Source organism: Salminus brasiliensis, chromosome 1, assembly GCF_030463535.1.
Source record: "Salminus brasiliensis chromosome 1, fSalBra1.hap2, whole genome shotgun sequence".
NCBI classification, from domain to species: Eukaryota; Metazoa; Chordata; class Actinopteri; order Characiformes; family Bryconidae; genus Salminus; species Salminus brasiliensis.
In genome coordinates, this window is record NC_132878.1 from 1345334 (window position 1) to 1372875 (window position 27542).

The following is a 27542-nucleotide window of genomic DNA, read 5'->3' on the forward strand; positions in this document are numbered from 1 at the left end:
TCATTACTCTGACCATCACCGCCATGACTACAGTATATTAAGTTATTCTACACCATGATTATTATATTATGATTATGAATATGCTGCACACCTTTATTCAGATGACAATACTGAATAAATATGTGCATGTATTGTTATTAAAGTAAAGTAAAGTGTCAATTATTGTCTGTTTAAGTGTATGAACAGGTATTTTGTCAGTTTTAGTCATGCAAAAACCTCCATATCTCCAGAACATCAGCTTCACAGAAGGAGGAACAAACCTTCTGAACTGTTAATGTAGAAAGACTGTATTTCAGGTCATTTTGGAGCATTTCTATTGCTTCAATCATCCAGAAATTCAGTACAAAGAACACCTGCCGGATTCACATTGTGGAGAAAAGGTGAGAATCAGCAGATAATGGGGATACAATGAGGTGTAGGTCAGATCAGGAAGACTCTAGAGAAGGAGACTAGAGATTCAGACTGATCGAGATTCAAAAAGAGGACAGAACTTCTGCTTTTGAACCACAGCATAGCATCATTTCGTCATTAGGAAGTTCTGGATTTTGCAACACATCTGTCATATCCTTTAGAACCACTCTCCTGAACTCATCCTGTCATGCTTTAGCAAACGCAACCAACGTACCACATCTGTAAGAAAGATTTACAGGAGGACATTTTTACCTGTAGCTGGGTTTACTGTTTTTAGAAGGCCTGAAGACGACTCCGCTCAGAGCGCCGGCAGTGAACGGTAGGTGAACACAGTGATACACTCACATTCGGTTAGATTAGAGGTAGCAGCCACTTCGAAAAAATGGGGTCGGCAGGATGAAGTCGGTAACGTCCCATACAACTGGTCAGGGCATTTGCGTTCACACATACAGCTCCTCCGGGTAATGTCCAGAAAGGTTACAGTGCACATCTAAAAAGGGTTAAGCTTAGTAAAATGGGACAGTTTGGGATTTTTTACTTCTTAGTATAATAATACATATATAACAATAATAATTTTAAAACAGTTAACTGAGAATATACCCCCAAAACCTTTTTGTGAGGATATTAAAATAAGAATAAATACAAATCTATAGATTTATAATCTTTCAAACATGAAATACTTTTACTATTTCTCACTATTAGAAGTAAAAAAAATAAAATAAAGCAAACAGGAAACCGAAGTATCAGGAACAAATACTGAGGGAACAACAAACCTAACAAACAGCCACACTAACACCATGAATCACCACAAAACACGGCAACAACTGCAGTTTCCTTTCTAGGATCAATAAAGTATTTCTGATTCTGATCTAAAAACATCTAATGACCAATAGAAAAGAATTAAAAACGAAGTCAAATCAAATAAAGAGACCTTTAACCCAGCAAAGAATCATTTAATTAATTAGAGTCATTTAACCAAGCAAAGAACCTTTTACCCAAGCAAAGAATCTTTTAACCAAACAAAGAATCTTTTACCCAAGCAAAGAATCTTTTAACCAAGCAAATAATATTTTTCCCAAGCAAAAAATCTTTTAACCAAACAAAGAATCTTTTACCCAAGCAAAGAATCTTTTAACCAAACAAAGAATCTTTTACCCAAACAAAGAATCTTTTACCCAAGCAAAGAATCTTTTAACCAAGCAAAGAATCTTTTAACCAAGCAAAAAATCTTTTTCCCAAGCAAAGAATCTTTTAACCAAGCGAAGAATCTTTTACCCAAGCAAATAATCTTTTTTTACCAAGTAAGGAATCATTTAAGAAGTTGATTATCTGGGTTGTCAGTGCTCGTGCAGTGTGCTGACTCACTACCCTTAAACCTCGTTAAACCTTAAACCAAGTTCTTCTACACGCGATGCAAATCAGAAAAAAAAAGATCTTACTTCCAAACTTTTTTGGGGGGTTTATATCTTTAGTATGACCTTAAAATCATACAAAACAAAAGAGGAATTACTGACTTCTACATTGAGCAACACGGTGGTGAAAAGACTGTGATGCTCCTAGGCTTCGAGGTTTCCAACCCTGCCATCAATACCTCGTGCTCTAACCCCTGAGACACCACTGACCCACAATCCTGAGGGATGGGGTAATCTAACTAAACTCACACCTAGAGAAACACCTTTAATCATGTCATTTTAGAGCAGAACTGAACACTGTCTGTATTTTAACGTCTGCAATCTTTCCTATGTCGTCATCATCAGCCTAAAACGACTCGATTGCTCCTGTGATGCTCCTAGACTTCCATGTCTTCCATGCTTTAACCAAGCAAAGAACCATTTAACCAAGCAAAGAACCATTTAATCAAGCAAAGAATATTTTAACCAAGCGAAGAACCATTTAATCAAGCAAAGAACATTTTAACCAAGCGAAGAACCATTTAATCAAGCAGAGAACCTTTTAACCAAGCAAAGAATCTTTTAACCAAGCAAAGAATCTTTTAACCAAACGAAGATTCTTTTAACCAAGCAAAGATTCTTTTAACCAAGCAAAGAATCTTTTAATCAAGCAGAGAACCTTTTAACCAAGCAAAGAATCTTTTAACCAAGCAAAGAACCATTTAACCAAGCAAAGAATCTTTTAACCAAGCGAAGAACCATTTAATCAAGCAGAGAACCTTTTAACCAAGCAAAGAATCTTTTAACCAAGCGAAGAATCTTTTAACCAAGCGAAGAATCTTTTAACCAAGCAAAGATTCTTTTAACCAAGCAAAGAATCTTTTAACCAAGGAAAGAATCTTTTAACCAAGCGAAGAACCTTTTAATTAACTAGAGTCATTTAACCAAGCAAATAATTTTTTAACCAAGTAAAGGTTTCCCCTCCACTGAAAACTAACTCACCTGCTCTGAGATGTTTCAGTGATGTTCCTTCAACCAGTGAATGTTGTGTTGAGTCTGTTTATGCTGCTCTCTGTTCCTTCAGACTGGATGAAGCTCGGCTACCCTTCAGTTCATGTGTCAGAAAGTATCTCCTCTACCTGTTAAATACGAGGTTCTGTAAAGTAAAGGTGTGGTGGATCTGACACATGGAGCTCACTCTGCTGATTGGATCTGATTGGAGATTCCTGTGTGTGAAGCTCTGAAAGGTGGAGGTCAGGAGTGAGTTTAGAGCTCCTGCTGTTTTTCTCTTTTAGAAGAAAGCTGAAGAAACTTCTCTAGTGTGAGGAAGATCTACAGGAGCAGGATGGAGATGTCAGCGAGGACTGAGGACGTGTACCAGACTCTCTACCATCCTCCAGTAGTGAAGAACACACACCCACCAAACGGTGAGACGCAGCCTTACCCAGCACCATGTAGAAACTGTTGCATTCTGTCCACTCACTGTCCACTCTTTATTATTAGACACTCCTACCTAGCTGGCCCATCTTGTAGATGAAGATAAAGGCAGAGACAGAAGCTCTGTATTTGCTGCTGCACAGTGTGTGTTGGTCATCCTCTAGTCCTTCATCAGTGCCCACAGGACGCTGCCCACAGGACACTGTAGGCTGGATATTTCTGGTTGGTGGACTATTCTCTGTCCAGCAGTGACACTGATGGGTTTAAACACTCCAGCAGCACTGCTGCGTCTGATCCACTTGTACCACCAGCAGTGCAACACACACTACTAACACACTCACCACCACCAGGTCAGTCAGTGTCTCTGCACTGCTGAGAATGACCATCCACCCAAATACTACAGTCTGCTCTGTAGTGGTCAGTCCTGTGAGGTCCTGACCACTGAAGAATAAACAGGCTGAAGGGGGGCTGATAATAGAGTCTGCAGAGAGACAGATGGAGACACACTGCTGCTGTACGGTCAGTGGAGCTGGTAGGATGGACAGTGAGTGTAGAAACAATAACATATTGATATAGTTAGAGATGGTTGGTGCACAGGACTCTTATCTGCTCAGAGGTCCGAGACCTCTATCATGGTAGTCAGGAAGCTACTAATTAAGCAGTGGAAATCATCCAAAGCCTCCATCTTCTGTCAATGGCATCAGTAACTACATCTAGTGGCCTCTTATGAGAGACTGTCTTCTAGTTTCTTAAGAAGTGGCAGAAACTCCTGGATCACACTGGGAGAAAATGAACGTGGCTGGCTCAGAACCACTGACCCCTTCTTGTAGTATTGTCAAACAGTTATCCAAATGAACACATACACAATCATGTGATCTGTCAAAGCAGTAGCAGTATTTTCACCTTTTCTTTTTAATGATAATTACTGGTCAAATTAACGTTAATTGTTTATTTCAATTAATTAAAATAATGCAAGAAAAAAATTACGCTAATGAATTGCTTCCTTGGTGACCTGGTGCATCATCAGCTGTTTTGATCACTACAACACAATGGAGGCAAACAGAACCGCTCTACCTGACCCCCTTAATGGCGCACTTACCTTTAAAAAATACCCAGACAGAGCTTTATATAGAAGCACTGTGCTCTGCAGTTTCTGCAGCAAGGAATTTTCGTACAACCGGAGAACTTCCAGCCTGAAATATCACCTCAGCCTAAAGCACTTATCCATGAAACCGGAGGTCCAATCCAGCACAGTGCATGATGCTACAGCTAGCAGCCAACCTCGTCAAGCCACACTGGACCAGGCCTTCACACGCAGACTAAGTAAGACTACCAGAGACCAACTAACAAACTCTATTGCAAAATGGATTGCGAATATGGATTGTAGACCAGTTTTGAGGGTAGAGGACCGAGGGCTAGTCCAGGTCCAAGGATCCAATTCATCAAAATTAGGCGTAGCAGCGGGAACCCAATCCCAACAAGCCTATACTTTCATAACTAAAAGTGATGAATGTGATTAATTTAGATTAGTTAATCAAAAAGCTTGTAGTTAATTAGATTATTTTTTTTAATGGCTTGACAGCACTGATAATTGTGGCTAATTTTGATGCCTACTGACTTCCACCTCTATCCATCTCTCCAACAGAGTCAGCAAGGGGCACCAAGTTGATGGTGATGCTGTTGGTCTTCAACTCTCTGTTCCTGATCGTTATATTGATCCTGATTGGACTTTTCAGTAAGTCTTTTAGTCTTTTAGATAATATTGTACCTTGGAGGCTCCTCTCAGATGAACCAGCTCGTCTAAGTATTTGCATAACTTCCTAGTTTGAAGCTTCTGTGCAGGCCTGTCATAAAGTCAGGTCAGTTCAGGTCAGAGTCAGACTGATCCTCAACCTTCTCCATCTGTACCTCGTTTTTTGTTCAGTTCTGATGAGGGTTGATCACTGGGTTTGCTATGTGTGTGTTGTTTTTCAGGGCTGGGATTGGAGGAGAATAAAGGGGTGTGGCTTCTTCATGATAATTCTTTCTACTTCATCTGGGAGGCAGAAGGGAACTGTTCTAAAGCAGGGAACTACTGTAGCGCCAAAGCAGACAACATCAGACTGGCTGTTTTAACACCGAAACTGAGGGTAATTTACCTGTGTAATTTATCTGTGTAACGATGATAGTAACTATATTTAGTCACCAGATTCATATTATGAGAGCACGTATGTGAGTCACTAACAAATACCTAGCAACACCCCTCAAACCACCAGCGATACCCTAGAAACCACTTAACAAATACGTAGTGACACCCTTCCAACCACATAGGAATACCCTGCACTAAATACAGTACTGTCCATATACTACTATACTACAGTAATGATGACTAGTTGAGCCTCATTCGTACATTAAATTTGCTTCACAAACCAAACTTACTGTTCATCCTCTTATTATTCTTTAATATAAACTAGCAACCACCAATACCATAGAAACCCAATAACAAAAAGCTGGCAACACCATACCCCAGAAACCTAGCAACACCTAAAAACCACCTAGAAATACCATAGAAACCACCTAACAAATACCTAGCAGCACCATGTCAACCACCTGGCAATAGCTAGAAACTACCTAACAAACACATAGCAAACATCTAGTAATGCCACCTAACACATACCTGTGAACACCCTAGAAAGCACATTTCTTATACCTAGCAACACCCAAATGACCACCTAGCAATACCCTAGAAACGTCCTATAAACATTACCTAGCAACTTCATTTTTACATGATTAAACTGGCTTCATAAAGCCAACTGACAGTTCATCTTATTATTATTATTGCTCATAGTATTCCATAAATATAAACTAGCAACGCCCTAGCAACCACACAGCAATACCCTAGAAATGACCTAACACATACATATCAACACCATAGCAACCACCCTGTAATGCCTACTTTAAATGCACTGTGTGTGTGTGTGTGTGTGTGTGTGTGTGTGTGTGCAGGACTGGCTGATTACTCAGGCTAAAGGAAGAAGGCTGCTGGTTGCAGAGGTGAGCTTCAACCCCAGTGTAGGGTACGACTGATGACATCACTGATGAGCTCAGTGGTGTAAAACACAATAATGATGTTGAACAGTGAAGGTGTGTGTGTGTGTGAGTGTGTGTGTGTGTGTGTGTGTGTGTGTGTAGCAGAGAGCTCTGGGTGTGATGATGAACTGACTGCAGCTGTAACTCTACAGGATGAGAGTCTGAGTGGGTGTAAACTGGTGGGTGATCCGGTACACTTGGAGACGCCTTTCACCCCTGGAGAAGAGCAAGGCTGGGTGTGTGAGCTCCATCAAACAGTGGGGCGTGGTTTAGTGGGATTGCCTGGACCACGTGGACCAGCTGGACCAGCTGGACCAACTGGACCACGTGGCCCAGCTGGACCAGCTGGATCTCCTGGACTAGCCGGATTTCCTGGAGCAAATGGATTTCCTGGACAACCTGGACCAATTGGACCACCCGGACCACCCGGACCACCCGGACCATCTGAACCATTCGGATTACCTAGACCAGCTGGATAACATGTATATAACATGCCTTTTCTGATGAGCAATGTGGAGTTATAGAGAATGGAGAAATAACTAAATTATAGGAATATTCCTGAAGCCCCTCCTCCATATCTAACATCCAATAAATAACATCTCTACCTTGTTCACATGTCTATGAATTATTATGCATTTAATTATGTTTTTTATGTTTAATTTAAATAAAGATTTTAGCACAGACCCTTAAAATGGGATGGAATTTCTGCTCATCCTTTGAGAATACAATCAATACTTATTTGAAATGATTCTGAGTAGATATATTTGTAAAGGTGCTACTGACATGAATGGTCTGTGTAATAATGAGAAATGGCACAGGGAAAAGGATTGAACACAGGAAAAAAGAGAGGCAAACTCACACCTGAGCAATGCACGAGACTAGTTTCTCCAGACAGGAGTCGGCTTGAAGCGCCATCACCAACAAAGGCTTTTGTAGGAAGTATTAAATAAATGTCATTAAGCATGATAAATATCTTTCCCTGTGTCATTTCTCATTATTACACAGAACTTCATATCTATGGTTTGATTTTGCATGTGTGGTTTGAATGGGTTGTTACCGTCATCCGGTGAGAATTTCATGTCAATCACCTTTAAAAAAAAAAAAAAAAAAAAATGAGGTGTTTGGAATGAGAAGGGATGAGGATGCTCCTCTATCCCTGCTGGATAGGTGGGTAACACCATTTTTGCTGTTTTGTTTGTGAATGTTTGTGATAGACAATCACAACTGGTTAGCTTAGCAGCAGCCATTGAAACAACAGTTTCCTAACCTCCACCCTAGCTAAAATAAGCGAATTACCAGCCACAACGCTGTTCTCGCCAACATTATATTGTGGTATTTGATCTTACAGTATATGCATAGGGTTTTATGGCCACAAAGATCTAAAAAATATGCTAGTAAAGCTAAGCTAACTAGCAAATTACTTGGATTCGTGCATAATCTGAAAGTGTTATGCTAGGTAACACACCTATCATTACCTTCCTCGCTTGCTCAGCTGATACAAACCTACGGTGAAACCTACGGTCCTCTCGTCAGTCACTGTCGTTTTGTAAAAACGATGTAAACAGATAAGTCTTGCTAGTTTTACTCTGTTGGGTTTTGGATGCTGTGTGTTGCTGTGTGTCTTTTTGGTCCACAAGCCCAGTGCCGTTACTGTGGCAATGGAAGTGGGTGAATTTGTGGGGCGGGGCTTCTGACAGAGCACTGAAGGCCCAAACCGTACTTGATGGCGATGGTCAAAAGCCGATCTGCACCAAGAGCCCTTCCAGCTTCAAGTACGGCTCGGCTCGACCCGCCATCCTTTAAGATCCACGGAAGACGAGCGTCCAGACTTTTTACTGTCCTGCACCGAAGTGGTGGAACGAGCTTCCCCTGGGTGTCTGAACAGCAGAGTCCAACACTCGCTGTCCTCAAACCCAGACTGAAGACCCTCCTCTTCTGAGAGGACTTGGGTGAAGAGTAGAGAATTATGGTCTCCTTATTGACTTGTGTTTAGTAGAGTCTAAGATTAGAGGATAGTCTGTTTAAACTAGCTGAGGTTCTTCTTCAGTGAACAGTGAAGCTCTTTTGTAAGTCGCTCTTGAGAAGAGTGTCTGCTAAATGCAGTAAATGTAAATGTAAACCGAGGTGCAAAACAAACCCAGACTTCTACTATCTCTATAGTTTTACTGTAGGAGCTCCAGATCTAATCAGAACAGATAAATCAGCTGAACATAAATCCAGTAAAAAGGAGAAACAAGAGCTTCTCATTCTGAAGAAAGAAAGTAGTGAGATCTTGTCGGTGAGCTAGTCTAAAGAACCGAGCTCGGTTCCTCCAGGGTTCTCCTGGACGCCCCCCAGTCCAGCCAGCACAGCGTGGAGGATGTGTTCACCTCCATCATCATCATCATCAGCAGCAGCAGCAGCAGCTCACCTGATTTACCATCATTAAGCCCTGATTTACCACCAAACCAGGTGTTGATTTGAGGAGAACTCTAAATAACACTAGACTCCATGAGGAGAACTTTGGAGATGTTCTAATGAAGAACACAGTGGACACTTATAAGGTTCTTTGCCTGGTTCAGGAGTGGCTTGCATTGTTGGAAAACCTTTTGTAGCTGGATCTTGAAAGAAGTTTTAATAATGGTTCTAAATAGCACATAAAAGAGTTCCGCTATTGCTGTGAGTCTAAGATAGTTAAAGTTCAAGAGATTTTACTTTTGATTTTAACGGCATACAAAAACACAGTTGTGAATCAAAGGGAGGATCGTCAAATAACTCAGGTTCCACACCAGCAGTTCCATATAAAAAGGTCCCTTTATTTCACAATCAACTTAAACAAACCGAAAGCAAACTTGGCAGAATGCTTTTAGCTTCACAATGAGACTTGCTGTTACTCACCAAAACAAGAAAGAAGAGCCCGTCGATCCTGGTAAGAGACAGCCGTCTCGGTAAACCTGCTGGACCTACAGTTCCACCCAGCCGACTCTCACCAGAGAAAGGAGAAACCCGTCCTTTATATCTTTAACAGAACGAAGAACTGTGCGTGGACCAGGGCGGGGGCCAACCGCTCCCACCAGGCACAGTCTTCCACTATCACTCATTCATTCCAGTGGTTTCGCAACAGCATCCTCATAAAAAACAAGTTACATAATCGATTATACAGACATGAGTATATAACATAACCCATGACTTAAAACAGTTATAATAGACCTATTTCAACATATTGCCAATACATTATGACAAGCATACCTTTACTATAAGGTGAACATTAATGCATTATATCCATATATTCAGATATGTAGACCAAATTAGCGTGGCTCCGCATTGCACCTGCACTACTTCATAATGCCTTTCATAGTACAAACACCCTTGCAGCCTGTCCAGAGGAGTAGGCCTCTTCCTAGTGGTTACATCCCATAACCGAACAGTGAGTTGCTCATGTGATACAGTGTGTACTAATTGAACGGAGTGTTCCCGGAGCCTGGGCTTCCACAGGGCAGAATTCATTCTTATTGCAACAGTGAAGTGAAATAATGGTCCTCCAGAACCATGTTGTATCCTAGTGTAACACAACAGTATTTGAGACTACATAGAGAGTAAATGTGCAAGAAAGCAAAACAGTAATATGATTAGCAGTTAAATTAGCAGCATAAATATGTAGCACCATGAAATAGAGGTAATTCTACAATAAGCTTATAGAAGACGGACACTGAACGTAGCAGCAAACACCACCTGTGCACAGGGAGGTCCAGTGAGAAGTCTTTATGCAGACTGTCGGCCAATTCTGATCCAGTCCAGTTTCTTTATAAGACAGTTAGTTCAGGCTATGCCAGCTGTATCATCTTTTGTAATCATACAGTCCAGTCTGACTGACCTACCTGACCATTCAGCTCCCAGTTCTGCAGTCCCATCACTTAATGCGTTCATTAGCATTAGCATTAACCTTCTCCTCGGTTCTGAATGCACCATTCAGAGCTGGTTTAGAACCAAAGAAAGAAGCGTGGTTCTCTCGCTGGTAGAACAAAGCATTTCTACCGTAGCTAAACTTTCCGTTCCACCTTAAATAATGCAGCAGTTCCGCTCTGCGGTTGGAATGAAGACGCTGTAACTGCGGCACTGGTTACATCACCGACATTACTGGCAACTCCTCACTGAAATAATGTCACAGATGAACTCTGTCTAGGGTAGCTTTACAAAAACTGAGCGGTTCATCTGCAGCAGCTAAGGACCAGGTCTGCTAATGGCACTTAGAGGACACCAGATTGCACATTGCTACAGCAAACCTAAGGATCAGGAGTGGATCAGAACCTTAAAAGCCATTACTCGAACCATTTTGTTAGCTTTGTACCTGTGCAAATAAAGTTGAATCTAATCTAATCTAATCTCGATCAGCCCTCCTCACCATCTTCAGTCACTGGCTCAGATAGGGGCATTCCTAGTCTTCAGGATTGGCTGCAGGGTCTTGCAGTCAGAGAGAAGTTAGGAGAAGGACGGAGGAGACAACGTAGGCTCTCTTGGTGAAGCTGGTGTTGGAGGACCATGTGAAGTTCTCTGCAATTAGAGATGCACCGATATGATATAAGGATCAGATATCGGTCCTGACTTTAACAGAATTAGCTGTATTGGGTATCGGATAATTAGGCCGATCCATGGAACCGATCCTTTCACTTGGTTTCAATTGTTTGGTATAAAACGGAACTAAATATTTACATGTTGGCAATGTTCAATTACTGCTTGTATGTTTAACAAAGTTACTTATTTATTCTCAGGTTTAGCTGCTAGATTTTATTTTAAATTACTGTTTACGCTAAATATTGAAAAATAAGATTAATTACTTTTTGTGAGTTTGAGAAAGTAAAGCTACTTATTTTTGGATGATACATTTTATATATTTTAATATATTTTAAGTTGTGTGAGCAATGTTGTGTCGAGGTCCTGCACAACTTTTATTTTAGTTTATTTTAGTGACAAATAAATAGCAATTTAGTACATATATATATATATATATATATATATATATATATATATATATATATATATATATATATATATATATATGTTAATTTGTAATATTTTGTTTTACAAAGTTATTAAATTAATGTCTAAGTTAATCCTGATGCCTTAAGTCTCCCTCAAATGCTGAGTTATACGGTTTATTAATTCACCAATGTATCGGATCGGTATCGGGCATCAACAGGTATGCAGGGTTTACGTATATGTATCGGTATCGGAACTGAAAAAGCCAGATCGGTGCATCCCTATCTGCAATATGAACATCAAGGTCTCCACCTCAGAGCTGTTGACGTTCTGTAGAGAAAGAAGCCAGTTTTAGTACTATAGAGAACCAGTTCAGCACTTTAAGAGTAACAACATTAACCACTGAAGTATTTACAGTCTTTAAAAATCATCTGCAGAGAAATTGTGGAGTTCCACTGCTTTTCCTCAGCGAATAAGTAGATCGTCTCAAACAGGTCTGGAAACAGTGAGGTGAAGCTTACAGAGAGAGCGTCTTCACGTCTGTAGACAGAAAAGTTTGGAAATCTGAGAGTTACTGAATATTTTAATGCAGATATAATTGATATCAATAAACATCCTATTGTGTAAGAACGGTGCTAATTATTGAAGCTCACCTGTGTTGATACAGGTTGCGAATGAAGCGCAGAAGCCCGAGTGTGTTGTCTGGGTAGGGCTTTCTGTGGTCTTCCATCTCCTTCAGAAGGTCAGATAAATTATTTTCAACCTGAAATGATACACAAACAATTATTAGCTCTGCCTCTCTGTGACCGTCTACCTGACGGAACGAGCAATGTGGAGTTCTAGAAAATGACTGTTACCAAAGCTGTGAAAAGTATTCTCATTCATTCCTCAGGTAGAAGTGAGTGGAGATACTAGGTTTTAAAAGACTTCTATAGAAGCTGAAGTATCAACTGAAGCTTTTTACTCCAGTAAAAGTGTAAAAGTACTGGTTTCAGAACCACTTCAAGTAGAAAAGTAAAAGTAATGGAAGGAAAACAAAGACTGAAAGCTTAGGCCGCGCCACAGGGGTCTATAGTGCACTACCCCCCCCCTCCCCAAAACCCCATTTCTCTAAGTGTGAGTCTGATCGTGATTGGATGAGAAGTATAAACAGACACCATTCTGACTCCCTATTGGTTTATAAGAGATCCATCACACCTGCACCCGTCCCGTCACTCTCCAGCGAGCTCACAGCAGACGTCTGTAGTCTAGTATGAAGACTGTGTCCGTGGCAGAGACTCAAGAGAGCTGCAGTGAAACGTCCCGACTGAGCCCCACATTTACATTCCAATAAAGCTTATTGATCACACGCCTCTGAAGTCTGACTTTCTGCAGCTTTACAGAACTTCTAGACAACGACTCCTCATATTTTCCTCCATGAAGCTCATGTTAATGCTCAGTAGAGCACAGAGACGCTCCTTTAATAGAGCTGATATTACTGAAATGCTTCATTTTCAATGGGCAGATCTGCAGCTGAAACAGGAGCCTAGTGCAGCCCAACATTTTTAACATCAACATTTTAATAGATCATTCTCCTCATTATGACTTTTAGAGAAATGGGTTTTTGGGGAGGGGGGGGGGGGGGGTAGTGCACTATAGACCCCTGTGGCGCGGCCTAAGCTTTCGGCCTTTGTTTTCCTTCCATTACTAAAAAGCTTCAGTTGATACTTCAGCTTCACTCACATCTACCTGAGGAATGAATGTCAATACTTTTCACACCTTTGCCTATATAAGAGATGAGAGACGTTCTAAATGAGGAGACGAGCCACAGGTTGAAATATGAATAGAGGTTCTTGTAACGCTCTGGCGTCTGTTTATGGATAACCCCACCCTTCAGCAAAAAGAGTATAATCAGCTTGCTGGCTATATGCTGCGAGGGAGTTGGTTAATGTTCTAGGGAAGGAACCACCCATTGATTTGGAGATCTGAACAAAGGCAGTAGCCAGAAACACTGAAAAACCAGGGTTTTTAACATTTTTGAGCCGAATGCTTCAAACGTCTTTATCAGATTTATCAGTGATTTAAAATCTGATACTGAACCGATAAGCTGATCTTTACAGTTTACAGTCCTTTGGTTTCTCTCCAAGTCATGTCAAGATTCATAGAGATAGGAGCCTGGTCTTGAGTGACCAGCAGCGTGGCAAAGATGGCTACTGAGTGAAAAGACCTGACTATAAGGACTACGAGTTTAGACCCACCGTGCTTCTCCACCTCTGGAAGGATTTGCCCTTTGTGATTTTATTCACTTCACGTAGAACTCTTCCACTGAACTGAACAACCTCTGGGAGGTTCCCCACATCTTGCAGGTATCTCAGCTTTCTGTGGAGAACATATTCAGAAGAGAGAAATGCTAAATGCTTCACCCAGATTTAACGTTCATTGCCAAACTCTGGAAGCCCCTCGAGGAGGATCTGTCCTGTTTCTGTTTCTGGCAGCTGAATGTTGGAGGTTTGACATTTTCGTACTGTTTTAGGTAGTGGTGACTAAGTATGTTTAGTACTAAGCATTTCAGGTCTGCTTGTTCCGTGTGTTCTGCTTGTTTGGTCAAGTGTGAAAGCTGTTTTCGAGCTCTGGTCCTCCTGAAATTGGTGTTCTGGGGTTTGCTTCTAGGTTGTGTGCTTGGTTCATTTTGTCATGTGACTGATTCGACTTATCGCCCGCGTGGCTAAAAACCCTCTCCTGAGTGTTTGTAACCGAGGAAAATAAGGAAAAGTGATAAACGGATGAACCTGGGTTCTACTATTTAGCAAAAATGTGAATAGAAAAGCAGTCGGTTTGTATGAAATTCTTCTGCATTAAAGCAAACCAGCAATAATGAGGCCCTTCCCCAAACGAGCCCAGGTCCTGTGTGCGGACTTATGTATATAAGTGTGAAACGCACCCAAAACCCTGTTATTCAAGATCTCCTTCACCAGTGCATTAGTATACCTCAACCCATGTTCTCAAACCCAACCAGAGTCTTTCACACCTGCTATCAGTCCAGAAGATCGGGTGGGAGAGGGTGTCCAGCAAACTTCTCCTTTTGGTTGGGTCTTGATGGGTCATCCATTCTGTGAAGTCCAGTATAATGTCCTTGGAAACCCAGCTCTCCGGTCCCTCAGGATAAGACTGACCACCAGATAGAATATAATATGCCAACTTCCCAACTTCCTGAAACGGAGAATCATATTTCAGCACTAGTCTGGCGTAAATATGAGCTTCTAGAAGATTGAAAGTCATCATAGAATCGTAGAACAAAGATGATTGCTGGAGTTATAAGTTATAACCCCCAGTTATAATCACCTTCACACTAAGATGTTTTGGGAAACTGGGCCATAATTATTTACCTGTATTTCATCTAAAATGGCTCCATCTGCATCCTCCACTGTTTTACTCTTTTTGAAGTCTGTCAGTTTGGCACGTCCATCTTCATCTGTTTAAAAAAAAGAATCATCTCATGAAACATCCTTAAAAAGCAGTTTTTAATGTAAAAATGGCATGAAAATAATAATCAGTCTTAGGGGTCATCACTGAATATCAAGTAGTGTCCAGTTTTAGACTCATTAGACCTTTATCACACTACTAGTAAGACTAGTAAGACAAAACTGGGGAATGAACTGATGTTCATTGAAGTCCAACCTCACTACTAACAGGACTTAAAGGATCTGCTGCTAATGTGTGAAGGTGTTCATACACCACAAGATACCTTTAGAAGACATAGATGGGTCAGAGCCATTGGGCTAACGCATTATTGGGCAGGTGGTGTTAATATAATGGCTGTTTGCTGTAAAAATGTAATTAATGCATTCTATGGCAGCTTTAAGACCATAAACAGAGACTTTTTGTAATGCTCAGCATGCTGTTTACCAATCAAGATATCATGATGAAAATATACATATTTTAATATTTTAACATTTAATTTAAAATTAAATGTAAAATATTAAAATATGTATATTTTTATCGTGATATCTTGATGTCATGATGATATCATGATAAAAATATACAAAAAAATTAAAACATTTAACATAAAACTAAATGGTATTACACAGGTAAAAGCAAAATATATATATATATATATAATTTATTAATATTAAAAAATAGTAAATTTATTTTCATAATTTTCACCCCAATAGTGGGTTAATCCATTCTTGCTGTTGGCTGCTGCCACTGTTGGGAAAATGCAGATACACTGTTTATACATCTGTGCAAAACAACAGAAATGAAACTGGTTCATTTGTTTACTGTAAACGCAGCATCTTTTCTGCTGATGTTACTTTAAATAGTTAAATTAATACGCCACACTCCTACCCCACTCTGTATTTAAAAGTGAAAATGAATTTGAATATTTTGGTGAGTTTGCGACACCCCTGTCATGTTAAAAACTATAGCCAGATTGTCGCCGGTGTGATGTAAGTTAATTACAAATAATGCTAATGATAGTGTGTACGTCACACACACTGCATAGCTTATGGAATGATAAAGCATCTGGTGCTGAGATAATACCAATCTATCACTTCTTATTAATGATAATGACTGTATAATAAACTACAAATTAAATATTCGTCCCCTTATTCATTTTATCATTTAATTTACATTTACATTTAGGGCATTTAGCAGACACTCTTATCCAGAGCCACTTACAAAAGTGCTAAAATTCAAAGATCCCTTTAGACACTACTAAAGTCAATATGAAGACCAGTAAAGAGTACTACTATTCACCCAAGTCCTCTCAGAAGAGGAGGGTCTTCAGTCTGGGTTTGAGGACAGCGAGCGTTGGACTCTGCTGTTCGGACACCCAGGGGAAGTTCGTTCCACCACTTCGGTGCAGGACAGTAAAAAGTCTGGACGCTCGTCTTCCGTGGATCTTAAAGGATGGCGGGTCGAGTCGAGCTGTACTTGAAGCTGGAAGGGCTTTTGGTGCAGATCGGCTTTTGACCGATCTGATCTGATCTGGTCTCGGCCTTGACTACTAAAACATCTCGGCCTTCACTACAGCATTAGTAAGAAGCTCTGAGTTTGGGGGGTTACCTCTCCTGAACATGGTCTATTACATCATATATATCTTACCAACTACAACGTGCTGCTGTCTGACATCACCATGAACAATCTTCTTGCAGCGGTGAAGGAACTCCAAACCACAGACAATGTCCTTTACCAGCTGTAGGCGCTGCTGTGGTGCTGGTTGGACGTTCCTGATGTGTTCTTTAAGCGAACCTTTGCAGAGTTCAGTGATGAGATAGATGGAGTCTTGCTTTTCAAAAGAGAACCTGTACTGTATGATATTGGAGTGGTTTAGTCTACGAAGTGATGCCACCTCGTTCATGGAGTCTTCGGTCTTTGGACTCTTCTTGACTGCCACCTTATCACCACCTATGCAGCCCAGCATGATGACTGAACCACTGCTCCCATGATGCACTGCTTTACTGGAGTCATCACTGTATTGAAGAGACAGATGGAAGATTTTCTGCAGATTCCATGGCTGAATTGTCGAGTGGCTCGTCTCCTGGACTGAAAGAGACACGTCTGCTGGATCCATGGTTTTGTGGTGGGGCAGTTCTCGCTCTGTAGAAATAACAGAAGGAATAATGAACACATAGAAAGACCATCCACTACAAAACATCCACTAATGTAATAAAGAGCTTCTTCCTTCCATTCCTATATCAAATGAGAATATAATATAAACACAATCTAAACCCACAAATCAGTTCTAGATAAAAATCCTGTGATTTTGAGTTCCTAGTAGCTCAGTGATGCCACCACTGCGGGGCCGGATGAACAGCTACGTCCTAAAATGTAGGCCTACCTGAAGCCTCCAGACCACAGCATCCTAACTACGATGGACTTCCGTGTTTCCCCGATTCTTTTTATTATCAAAATATGGTCCAATAATACATTCCAATAATAATAAATACAGGCACTATTTGCGGTGTAATCAGTGCACCAGTCAAAAGTGCTACCCATGTACTATCTACCCATGTGTTCATGTTCAAAAATAGACAGTTTGCAGCGCTTAGCCAAACAAGCTAAGCCAAAGTAAATGGTCTTTTATCATTTTTATTACAATTTATAAAGTGAATACAGCAGTGGAACAAGTGTTACAGGTGCCCTAACTGTGCAGAGAGATCTCGCCATTGAAAACAGAAGCTACCTTTAAATTCAGAAGCTTAATCGTTACTTAGCTAATGCTTCTTGCAAATGCTAGCCTAATAGCTAGCTAATGCTAAAGTTGAGCCAGTCCAGACTAACAGAGTTAAAGTGAACTACAGTGTTCAGCACTACTGTAACTGTTTCTTAACGCAATCATTTGCAATGATCTGACTACCAGAGGTCAGCCCGATAACCCTGAAATTAATTAAGGGTAAACCTTCAAGCCCAGAACTAGAAAAGGCCTCCATCTACACTTCAAACCTGCCTGTGCAGACGCTTAACACCAACCAGACATCGCTGAGTCTCTGATAAGCATCGCCATGTTCATATAAACAATGTCTACTTACATTTGTTTATAAAACTGCCGTCTTATACCGTCGCTTTTCTGCTGGGGTGCGTGTGTGTGTGTGTGTGTGTGTGTGTGTGTGTGCACCAAAGAAAAGGAAGTGAGGCGTATATATTTCCTTCCTTCTTTTTCTCCAATACAGATGCATCACACCATCACACCATAACAACACCTGCATTTAGTCTAATGAGAGACTGTAGCTCCGCCTCCTCAGTGTATATCACAATACATACATTTAGAGCGTTATTAATATTCACCCTCTGGTGAGGTTCTGGTGAGGTGTACTTAGCCTTTAGGGGCGATACAGGGCTCAAAAACACTTCGGTTCTTTAATAATCCTATTATGATCTTCTTATGTAGTCTGAGCTACATCTGAGCTACATCTGAGCTATGTCAGAAATTACTCTCCCAGTTCAGTATTTTGAATATTTCTTAATGTCTACAGCTTATTACTATTCCAAGGTCAAAAGGTCAATCTCTGTAAAAGTCTTTTTGAAGGCCTCTGATCAATAATCATCACATATGGAGACTTTCTGATCAACTCGGACTCCCTATTGATCTGTGCCTTTTAAAAGTTCTCAAACTGGACCAGCAGATACATTTATTCCCTCCCTCCAACTCTCTTACCAAACAACTCTGCTGATTGGATGACTCTAACAGGTGTTCCACCAGATGTTCCAGATCAATTAGAGACAGATGTTGTCATAGGACTGTTTTATCTTTTCTAATTACCCAGGATTAATGACCTGCTGGAACTTATATTAGAAGTGTTGTTAGGATTAAGCTCAAATCTTAATCAAGACTAAATGAACTGTTCCAGTTCCAGCAGGACGACACAGGAGTAAGAGATCCTCACAACCTCCTCAACCTCTAACTCTCAAGGTTAAGCTGGCCAGATCCGAGAAGTACCCCAGCCCGGTGGCCATTAAAATAATGGACCGCAGGATGATGGATTATGAGACTATTGTTAAATATCTGCCTCGGGAACTCGCCATTCTCGAAAGAGTGAAGCACCCTCACATTGTCCAGGTGCATGAAATCATGAAGTGCTCTGGACGGGCGATCATCGTGATGGAGGCTGCAGAAACGGATCTCTGAGAAATGGTCAAACAGCTCCACCACATCCCCATCAGCCAGGCCAAGCAGTGGTTCTCTCAGCTGCTCAGTGCCGTTAGCTATCTGCACCAGCAGGACATTGTCCATCGGGACCTGAAGTGTGAGAATGTTCTGCTGACTGCTGACGGCCAGGTGAAATTGGCCGACTTTGGATTTGGACGATTCTCCAGAGGCTTTCCTGACCTGTGTGAGACATTCTGTGGCACTCTCCACTACGCTGCTCTTGAGGTGCTCAACAATAAGCCCTATGACTTAAAGAAGAGTGATTTCTGGAGCTTGGGCATCATTCTGTACATCATGGTGACCGGGATCTTGCCCTCCAACCCTGATAACTGGAACAACATCTCACGTAGAGAACCCAAACCCGTGATGTATCCAAAGGGAATCACAGTGTTGCGCCATTGTTGGGCCATCATCTCCTACATGCTGGACTTCAATCCTCACACTCAGCCTTCAGTGACAGAGGTTGCACAGCACCCTTGGCTGCAGTAGAGGCGAGAGTGTTAAGTGAACCATTGTGCTTGAAAGTATGTAGAACATCAAGAATAAGAACACTTTGATTGGATTTGAGTTTAATTTCATTACATTTTTATTTTAGGTTGCTGCACAGTCCTGGTGATGCAAGTTCAACCCGCGCTCCAGTCTGTGAGGAGTTTGGTGTATCGTTCCTGTTTCCATGCAGGTCTTCTCCAGGTGCATTAAAAAAAGAAGAACGTATGTCTTTGATCACATCTCAAAACACACCCACTTCTTCAAGCATTAGTGAAGAATCCAATCAGTTAAACAGTTCAGATGTGATAGAGTCGTTCAGAGTGGGGTTCGTTGTGAAATGCTCCTTTCTAGAGAACCACAATCACTGTAAAGGAATCAGAGGCTGTAATTGGCTGGGTATAAGCTCCCATTGCTATTTTCCATCATTAGCCAGGTTTCCTTTCTGTACAGCAATTTCCATCAGAAGGAGTTAAAGCAAGCCTGTTCAGGTTTAATCAGTAAAGGTGAGTGTGTATGTTCTCTAAAGACCCTCTCCTCCACATGTTAGGGTCAGGAAGAGGCCGGTCCATCTTTGCCTGAGGCCGATAGCTCTTCCCAGGAGGATGTGTCTGGAACACCAGAGAGACACTGTGAGGAGAGCTGTGTGGAGCTGTGTGCAGCAGCAACAGCTTCATCATTCCTCCCAAACCAATGCTAAACAGAACAACATGAAGCCTGTGGAGAAAATCCGGTATGTTTATTTATTTGTTTATTTCTGAATTTATTTAGTAAGGGCTTTATTTGTGTGTGTCTCGTATTTCAACTCCCTCCATTAAAACAGTCAGTCTGGTAACACTGGAACTGTGGATACCCAGAGTGAGGGGCACCAGTCAGGCCTGGGGGCTGGCAGCTGCACAGTTGAAGCGTATCCAGGTAGATGAGAAGGGCGCCTCTAGAGAGGAAAACTCTGAGGGTTGTGGGCACATATGCACCCGACTTAAGTTTAAAGTTTTCGGCCTTCTTTGAGAAAGGGGATGGGATTCTGAAGAGGGTTCCAATGCACTGACTCCACTGATCTGGATCTTTAACACTCACGTGGGCAATGACTGGGAAACCTGGAGAGCTGTGATGGAGAGTAACAGCCTGCCTGATCTGAACCCGAGTGGTGAGATGTTATTGGACTGCTATGCTAGTCACAAGGTGGCCATAACAAACACTATTTCCGAACACAAGGTTGCTCTGGTATACTTATAGTGTACCTTGGGCCAAAGGTCAATAATTGACATTGTGGTTGTGTCATCTGACCTGACGTCATATGTTTCGGACACTCGAGTAAAGTGAAGTGCTGAGCTGTCAACTTATCACCATCTGGTGGTGAGTTGAATCATGTGGCAAGGAATACTGCCAGACAGACCTGGTAGGCCTAAACCAGCAGCGAGGACTGCTGGGAAAGTCTGGCAGAGAACTCAGTCTGAAATTATATTAACTCCCATCTCCAAGAGAGAGCTTCTCACATGTTCCAGAGGAGGATGAGGACATAGAGTCTGAATGGACCCTGTTCCAGACCTTTACCATATAAGTGGGTGGCCAAAAGCTAGTTGAGTACTGTGGTGTTAAGGTGACTCTATACCATTTATTAGTCATTAATAAGTGGTTCTGACCAGAGGAGGATGGGTCCCCCTTGTGAGTCTTGGTTCCTCCCAAGGTTTCTTACTCCAGCATTGAGGGTGTTTTTTCTTGGCACTGTGACCTTTGGCTTGCTCACTTGGGGTTATGGGGTCGTTGTGAGAAACAGCACCTCAACGTCATGGAAGTGAATGGAGGTCATGGAAGTGTCCCACTCACTTTTTGTGATAGAACGAGAAGCTCTGTTGTCTAGGAAAGGTTCAAAGTAGAGCTACTGCTCCTTTGAATTAGGTGAGACCAGCTATGGTAGTTTGAGCATGTGATGAGGATGCCTGCTATCCCCACCCATTGGAGGTGTACTGGTCACAACTAACAGGCTGGTGACCCTGAAGAAGACTCAGGACCTGCTGGAAGGATTATATCTCCCAGTTGGCCTGGGAAAACATGGAGATCCCCTAAGAGTGAACCTGGAGCAGAAGAGGAAAGACTGAGCCAGGAAGAGTAGTCTGGCAGAGAGAGCCTGAAAAACGGATATAACGCACAATGGTCACAGAAATAACTTGAATGTGACAGAAGTAATATTAAATAAAAAATTCTATGAAAATGAACAAATGAAAATCTGACATTGACTTTGAACCTGCTTCAACAGAATTATTTTAAAAAGTAAACTCATTAAACAGACCTGAAAAAAAATGATGGTACCCCTAAAAAAAAAAGTGACCAAAGGGACATGTTAAATCAAGGTGTGTCCACTAATTAGCATCACAGGTGTCTACAATCTTGTAATCAGTCAGTGGGCCTATATATAGGACTTCATGGAAGACGACAAGGAGGACACCATTGTTGAAAACAAATCATAAAAAAGTCAGACTGGAATTTGCCAAACTACATGTTGACAAGCCCCAAAGCTTCTGGGAGAATGTCCTATGCACAGATGAGACAAAAATGGAACTTTTTGCCAAGGCACATCAGCTCTATGTTCACAGACGGAAAAAAGAAGCATATCAAGAAAAGAATACTGTCCCTACTGTGAAACATGGAGGAGGCTCTGTGATGTTCTGGGACTGCTTTGCTGCATCTGGCACAGGGTGTCTTGAATCTGTGCAGGGCACAATGAAATCTCATGACTATCAAGGGATTCTAGAGATAAATGTGCTGCCAAATGTCAGAATGGTGTCAGTCAAAGGTCATGGGTTTTGCAACAGGATAATGACCCAAAACACAGCTAAAAACACCCAAGAATGGCCTGAAACCAGACAGCCCTGAAACCAGAAAGATCTGGAGAAGATCTGCATGGAGGAGTGGGCCAAAATACACAACAACTACTGGAAACGTCTGAACTCTGTAATTGCAAACAAATGTTTCAGTACCAAATATTAAGTTCTGTTTTTCGATCAAATATTTATTTCATGCAATAATTCATTCAAAGTTACGGTTCTGCGTAGCCCTGACTCTGAAGAGCCTTTGGTGGTGCAGACAGCCCATCAAGTCAAGTCAAGTCAAGTCAAGTGGGTTTATTGTCATTTCAACTACATACAGAGTACACAGTGAAACAAAACAACGTTCCTCCAGGACCATGGTGCAACATAGACAGTGCATACAAGACACAAGTGCAACACAAACAAACAAGTGCGGACAGACAACACAACACAACACAGTACAGACAGAGGATAATAAATATTGACGGTAGTGTGCAAGTTGTGCAATGTGCAATAAATAGAGTCCAGTGAGGTAGTAACGTTATTAGTGCAAATGCTTGTGCAAAAAATGCTTCCCATGTTATCTGGGGTAAATGGTTGGAAAGAGAGAGAGAGTGTACATGTACCAGGAAGATATCAGTTCAGAAGTTAAGTTGTGTTGAGGAGTCTGATGGCTTGGGGGAAGAAGCTGTTGCAGAGTCTGGTCGTGTTGGACCGGATGCTGCGGTACCTTCTTCCTGATGGCAGGAGGGAGAACAGTCTGTGTGAAGGGTGGGTGGAGTCATCCACAATGCTGGTTGCTTTGGGGATGCAGCGGGTGGTGTAAATGTCCATGACGGAGGGGAGAGAGACTCCGATGATCTTCTCAGCTGTCCTCACAATGCGTTGGAGGGACTTGCGGTCAGAGGCTGTGCAGGTCCCAAACCAGGCAGTGATGCAGTACACACAGTGTCCATCAGGTACTGGACCAGGAGCTGGGCAGGATCAAGAGCCTTCATTTTGTTCAGCTGCCACATGGAATGATGGGACAATTCTGGTCCAGTTTACATGTGGAGCTCTTTAGCCAAACTGCAGAATTCCACCACCATTCTCAGAACCTGCACAGAAACAGTTGGTAGGTTAGCTTTTTTGTTGTTTCTTTTGGGCAGTAGAAATGAATAGAACATCTGGGAAGTGATACATCAAGTATAGTCTCTTCAGAAAGTGGAGATCCCAATGCTCTTGAAGTTGTTTTAAGGAATTAATAATATTCAAGAATTTCTTTGCTGAATTCCAGAAATGATAATGTCTATTTTGTCGATTAGCTGCAGGGTTTTAAAAAAAGGTTGGACACTAGCAATATATTCCAGACCACAACTGCTCACTCAACTTCTACCTTCACTCCTGCAATCTCCTCCACCGCATGTCCACACCAGTTCTGCTAGTCATTAACTGGTCTGTGAGGAGCTCTTAGCTCACAGTTCATTCTGCAGGCAGCTCAACCCCATGTTCCCCAAGTTCCTGAAAGCACCGTGTCTCAGTATAGTTGGTTTACAGCCTCAGGGAGGGGAAAGTGGGTGTTTTCTTTAAACAGATGCTCAAACTGTATGACCCTTGTAATCTAGGCAGCTGGACCAGGATGGATCTACCTGACCCTGAAGCTACTGACACTTTACCTCTAGGCTCTCAGCATCTTCAGAAAGTCTGCAATCCTGGTCAATGGACGTTTGCAAGAACCTACACCTAGTCAAGTCAAGACAAGACAACCATATTCAGCATTTGTGACATTTCTTGTAACACAGATGGAATTTGGCTTCTGCTTTTATCCCATCTGTGCAGTGAACACACACATATATACACAACAGTGAAACACACACAGCAGACAGTGAGCACACATGCCCGGAGTGGTGGGCATCCAGGGTAACCCAATACCTTCTTTACTTTCTCTAAAACTGCTGACTGCTGACACCCACTCTCGGACACAAGGTGTTGGGCATCCAGGAATCCATGTGTGAGAGTGACAAAGACTATCCCGGCACTGGTCACATGGGAATTGGGTCAGAATCCTTTCCTGAAATACAGAAGGCTATCCTGGAGGACAGCCCACCTATTTTCAGTGTCTCCCAGTTCTCTCAGTTGTCCTGTTGTCGGTTCAGTGTACACACCTGCAGCTATGTACTGCCCTGAATGGAGATGATTTCTGAGAGCTTCTAGCTTTTAAATGTATAACGTTATTTGTTCAATTTGAAGTTTGTGATTTTCCATGGATAAAGGATCAGTGCAGAGGAAAGGAATTATGAGAAAGTGAAGAAAATAGAGGAGGAGGAAAGACAACATACATGAAGGGCCGACAAGGAGGAGGACAAGGAGGAAGGTGTGAAAGCAACCTAAAATGAAAGAGAGTGTAGAGGAGAGCATGGTCCTGGACATTTGGGCTAGGTTCCGCCCCTGTGTCTAGCCCCGCCCCCTGACACACCCACAAAATTGGCCAAAACATGAGATTCAAGATTTAAGAGTTTATTGTCATGTGCACAGCAAAAACAAGCAGTTACACTGTGCAAAGAAATGCTTACTTTGCAGTTCCTGCATTTACTGACAAAATCTTATAAATGTCAATATAAAAAGAGAGAAACAGAATATTATGTATATTAAAAAAATGCTTATATTAATGGGTGCATTTCACAGTTAATTAGATTTAATGAGAAAAATAAAATGAACACTAATAAATTCAACACCTTATTTTGAATAAGTAATCAGACACATTTTGAATAAATTATCCTCTTATGAAACACTAGTCACAGGCAGCAAGTGTCTGCACAGTTCCCCCCGCCTCCACACATTGTGTCAGCTCAATGTCAGGCACTTGATGAGCTTCATCAGGTCAACCTCAGCAGGCCAAACTTTCAAATCCCATCAGTCTGTGACTGGGCTGAAGTACAGTGGTGCTAAGCTTCTATGAAGTTTCTGTATTTCTGCATAAATGAGTTTTGACTTACTCCAGCTTCAGGTTTTGGAGGAGATAATAACAGAAGCTTGAAACTGGAATTATCTGCTGCCCTCTGGTGGTCACTGCATTCCTCACATTTACAGTCACTGCATTCACTAAATCAACAATCTTGACCGGACCCAGTCCGAGTTCGGTTTGGGCATCGGGTCAGGTTTCTAGTGTGGATGATTAGACTCTAGTGTGACCCCTGATTACTGGCCCGGACTGCAGACTGACATCTGGTGGTAATCCGGGGTCACTGCAGTCCTCACATTTACAGTCAATGCATTCACTGAATCAACAACAGGGGAGTCTATTAGTCCACACTGGAAACCTGACCCGATGCCCAAACCAAATCAATAGCGTTATTCATTTGCAGCAACCGGAGCATTTGCACCAGCCTAAAGTCTTTTTAATTGATTTTGATTAGACTACAGTTTGTTTAATAGGCTAGTATCTCCTTATTATTATATTATTGGAAATTTAAGACTATTGAATTTCAGGAGCTTGGACAGATTTATACTTATATCATTTTATAAACTGAAGCTGAGGATCATTAGAAAAAGCAGAAGCTTGGTTATTAAGGGTGTAAAAGCTGCGTCTTTAGGGAGCAGCTGTGAGCATCAGCAGACTGTAGGATGTACCGTAGTCTACTCAGATTACAGTCTACTGCTCAGGGTATGATAATGCAGATAATGCAGGGAGGGCTTTTTTACATTGGTCCAGGTGGTCCACGTGGTCCAGGACATCCAGGTGGTGCAAGTTGGTCATTGAAAACCACGCCACGGTACCTTGTGCTGGAGCTCACACACCCAGCCTTGCTCTTCTCCAGGGGTGAAAGGTGTCTCCAAGCGTACCGGATCACCCACCAGTTTACACCCACTCATCCTGTAGAGTTACAGCTGCAGTCAGTTCATCATCTCACCCAGAGCTCTCCGCTACACACACATACACACACACACACACACACACACACACACACTCACACACACACACACACACACACACACCTTTACTGTTCAACACCATTAGTGTGTTTTACACCACTGAGCTTATCAGTGATGTCATCAGTCGTACCCTACACTGGGGTTGAAGCTCACCTCTGCAACCAGCAGCCTTCTTCCTTTAGCCTGAGTAATCAGCCAGTCCTGCAGACACACACACGCACACACACACACACACACACACACACACACACACAAACACACACAGTGCATTTACACAAAAGTCAGAAACATCAGATTGTTGAATGTTTTAGGGAATTACTAGGTGGTATCTATGGTGTTGTTAGGTATTTGGTGGTTTCCAGGGTATTGCTGGGTGGGTTCTATGGTGCACACACCTTCACAATCTAGTAGGAACACCCTACCACCCTACCACCCTACACCAATTAGACACCCTACCACAACTTACCACAACTAGCAGGTGTGTATATGATGGTTTCTAGGGTACTGCTAGTTGTGGTAAGTTGTTGTAGGGTGTTCCCAGAAATTTGGTTTCCAAGGTTTCCAAAGTGGTTTTAATGGTGTTGATTGGTATCAATTAGTTGTTTTTCAGGTAAGGCCCGGTGAGGGCTAGAGTGATGCTATATTTATGTGGTTTCTAGGAATTGGTAGGTGGTTGCTAGGGTGTTTCTAGTTTATATAATAATAATAATAATAATAATACAAACATTAAGTTAAGTTAAGAAGCATGTTTATGTATAAATGAATTGTGTTGCTTGACTAATCAACTCGTCACCATTACCACAGTTTAACACACAAAAAGCTAAATGTCACTACAGGATGTCACTCTACTTATTCCAGGGCATTGCTGGGTGGGACCCATCATCTCTCTAGTGATTTGGGTGCGCAAATACTAAGACGAGTGGGTTCATCTGGGAGGAGCGTCCCAGGTAAAATCTTACCTCTGGACCCACCCTAATCACAGCTGCAGGAAAAGGTAAGGGAACCTGTAAGTGTTTCTGATCATTATCTGAGTCACAATTATGGACAAACACAGTCCTAAATAAACTGATAACACACACACACACACACAGCTGCACTGTTCAAGTGTTTAATCTGTAAAAGACTTACTGAAGAGTCCGATCAGGATCAATATTGCGATCAGTGACAAAGAGTTGAAGACCAACAGCATCATCATCCACTTGCTGCCCCTCGCTGACTCTGTTGGAGAGATGATCGGAGGTGGAAGAGACAGAACGCAGAAATTAATTTGTGTAATTAATGTGTAATTAAGGTCTAAATGAAGAATTCTGATCACTTTAATGAAGCGGTCATGGTGGGTGCTGGGTAAGGCCGGGTCTCACCATGTGAGATTCTATACCTGAATCTAATTCAAATATGAAAAGGATTTCCAGATGATTAATGGCACTATTGTTGATATAACAT

The 27542-nt window shown here is 41.8% G+C and overlaps 2 protein-coding genes across 3 annotated transcripts; one reads left to right on the forward strand and one right to left on the reverse strand.

Moving 5' to 3' along the window:
* The first annotated feature begins 642 nt into the window (after positions 1-642).
* On the forward strand, positions 643-6836 carry LOC140565485 (uncharacterized). The gene is made up of 6 exons (XM_072691449.1): positions 643-730; positions 3098-3229; positions 4885-4974; positions 5214-5368; positions 6225-6272; positions 6461-6836. The coding sequence occupies exons 2-6, from the start codon at positions 3148-3150 to the stop codon at positions 6785-6787; spliced, it is 702 nt and encodes a 233-aa protein (XP_072547550.1). The 5' UTR covers positions 643-730; positions 3098-3147; the 3' UTR covers positions 6788-6836.
* Positions 6837-9088: 2252 nt separating this feature from the next.
* LOC140565343 (2-5A-dependent ribonuclease-like) lies at positions 9089-17851 on the reverse strand. 2 transcript variants are annotated; one of them, XM_072691332.1, is made up of 8 exons: positions 17777-17851; positions 16350-16844; positions 14630-14715; positions 14272-14453; positions 13502-13622; positions 11918-12027; positions 11680-11804; positions 9089-11594 (listed from the first exon to the last, which is right to left on the reverse strand). In XM_072691332.1, coding segments are annotated over exons 2-8 (1095 nt in total). In that variant the 5' UTR covers positions 16819-16844; positions 17777-17851; the 3' UTR covers positions 9089-11592. The 2 variants fall into 2 exon arrangements, with proteins under 2 accessions (XP_072547433.1, XP_072547358.1); XM_072691257.1 differs by lacking the exon at positions 9089-11594 and having other exon boundaries at positions 11615-11804.
* Positions 17852-27542: the final 9691 nt, after the last annotated feature.

Coding starts and splice junctions, on each gene's coding strand:
- LOC140565485 (XM_072691449.1), top strand. CDS start 3,148: ATGGAGATGTCAGCGAGGACTGAGGACGTGTACCAGACTCTCTACCAT. Junction 3,230..4,884: donor GAACACACACCCACCAAACG/GTGAGACGCAGC, acceptor TCTCTCCAACAG/AGTCAGCAAGGGGCACCAAG. Junction 4,975..5,213: donor GATCCTGATTGGACTTTTCA/GTAAGTCTTTTA, acceptor GTTGTTTTTCAG/GGCTGGGATTGGAGGAGAAT.
- LOC140565343 (XM_072691257.1), bottom strand. CDS start 16,818: ATGGATCCAGCAGACGTGTCTCTTTCAGTCCAGGAGACGAGCCACTCG. Junction 14,716..16,349: donor ACAGCAGCACGTTGTAGTTG/GTAAGATATATA, acceptor TTTTTTAAACAG/ATGAAGATGGACGTGCCAAA. Junction 14,454..14,629: donor CCATTTTAGATGAAATACAG/GTAAATAATTAT, acceptor TCTCCGTTTCAG/GAAGTTGGGAAGTTGGCATA.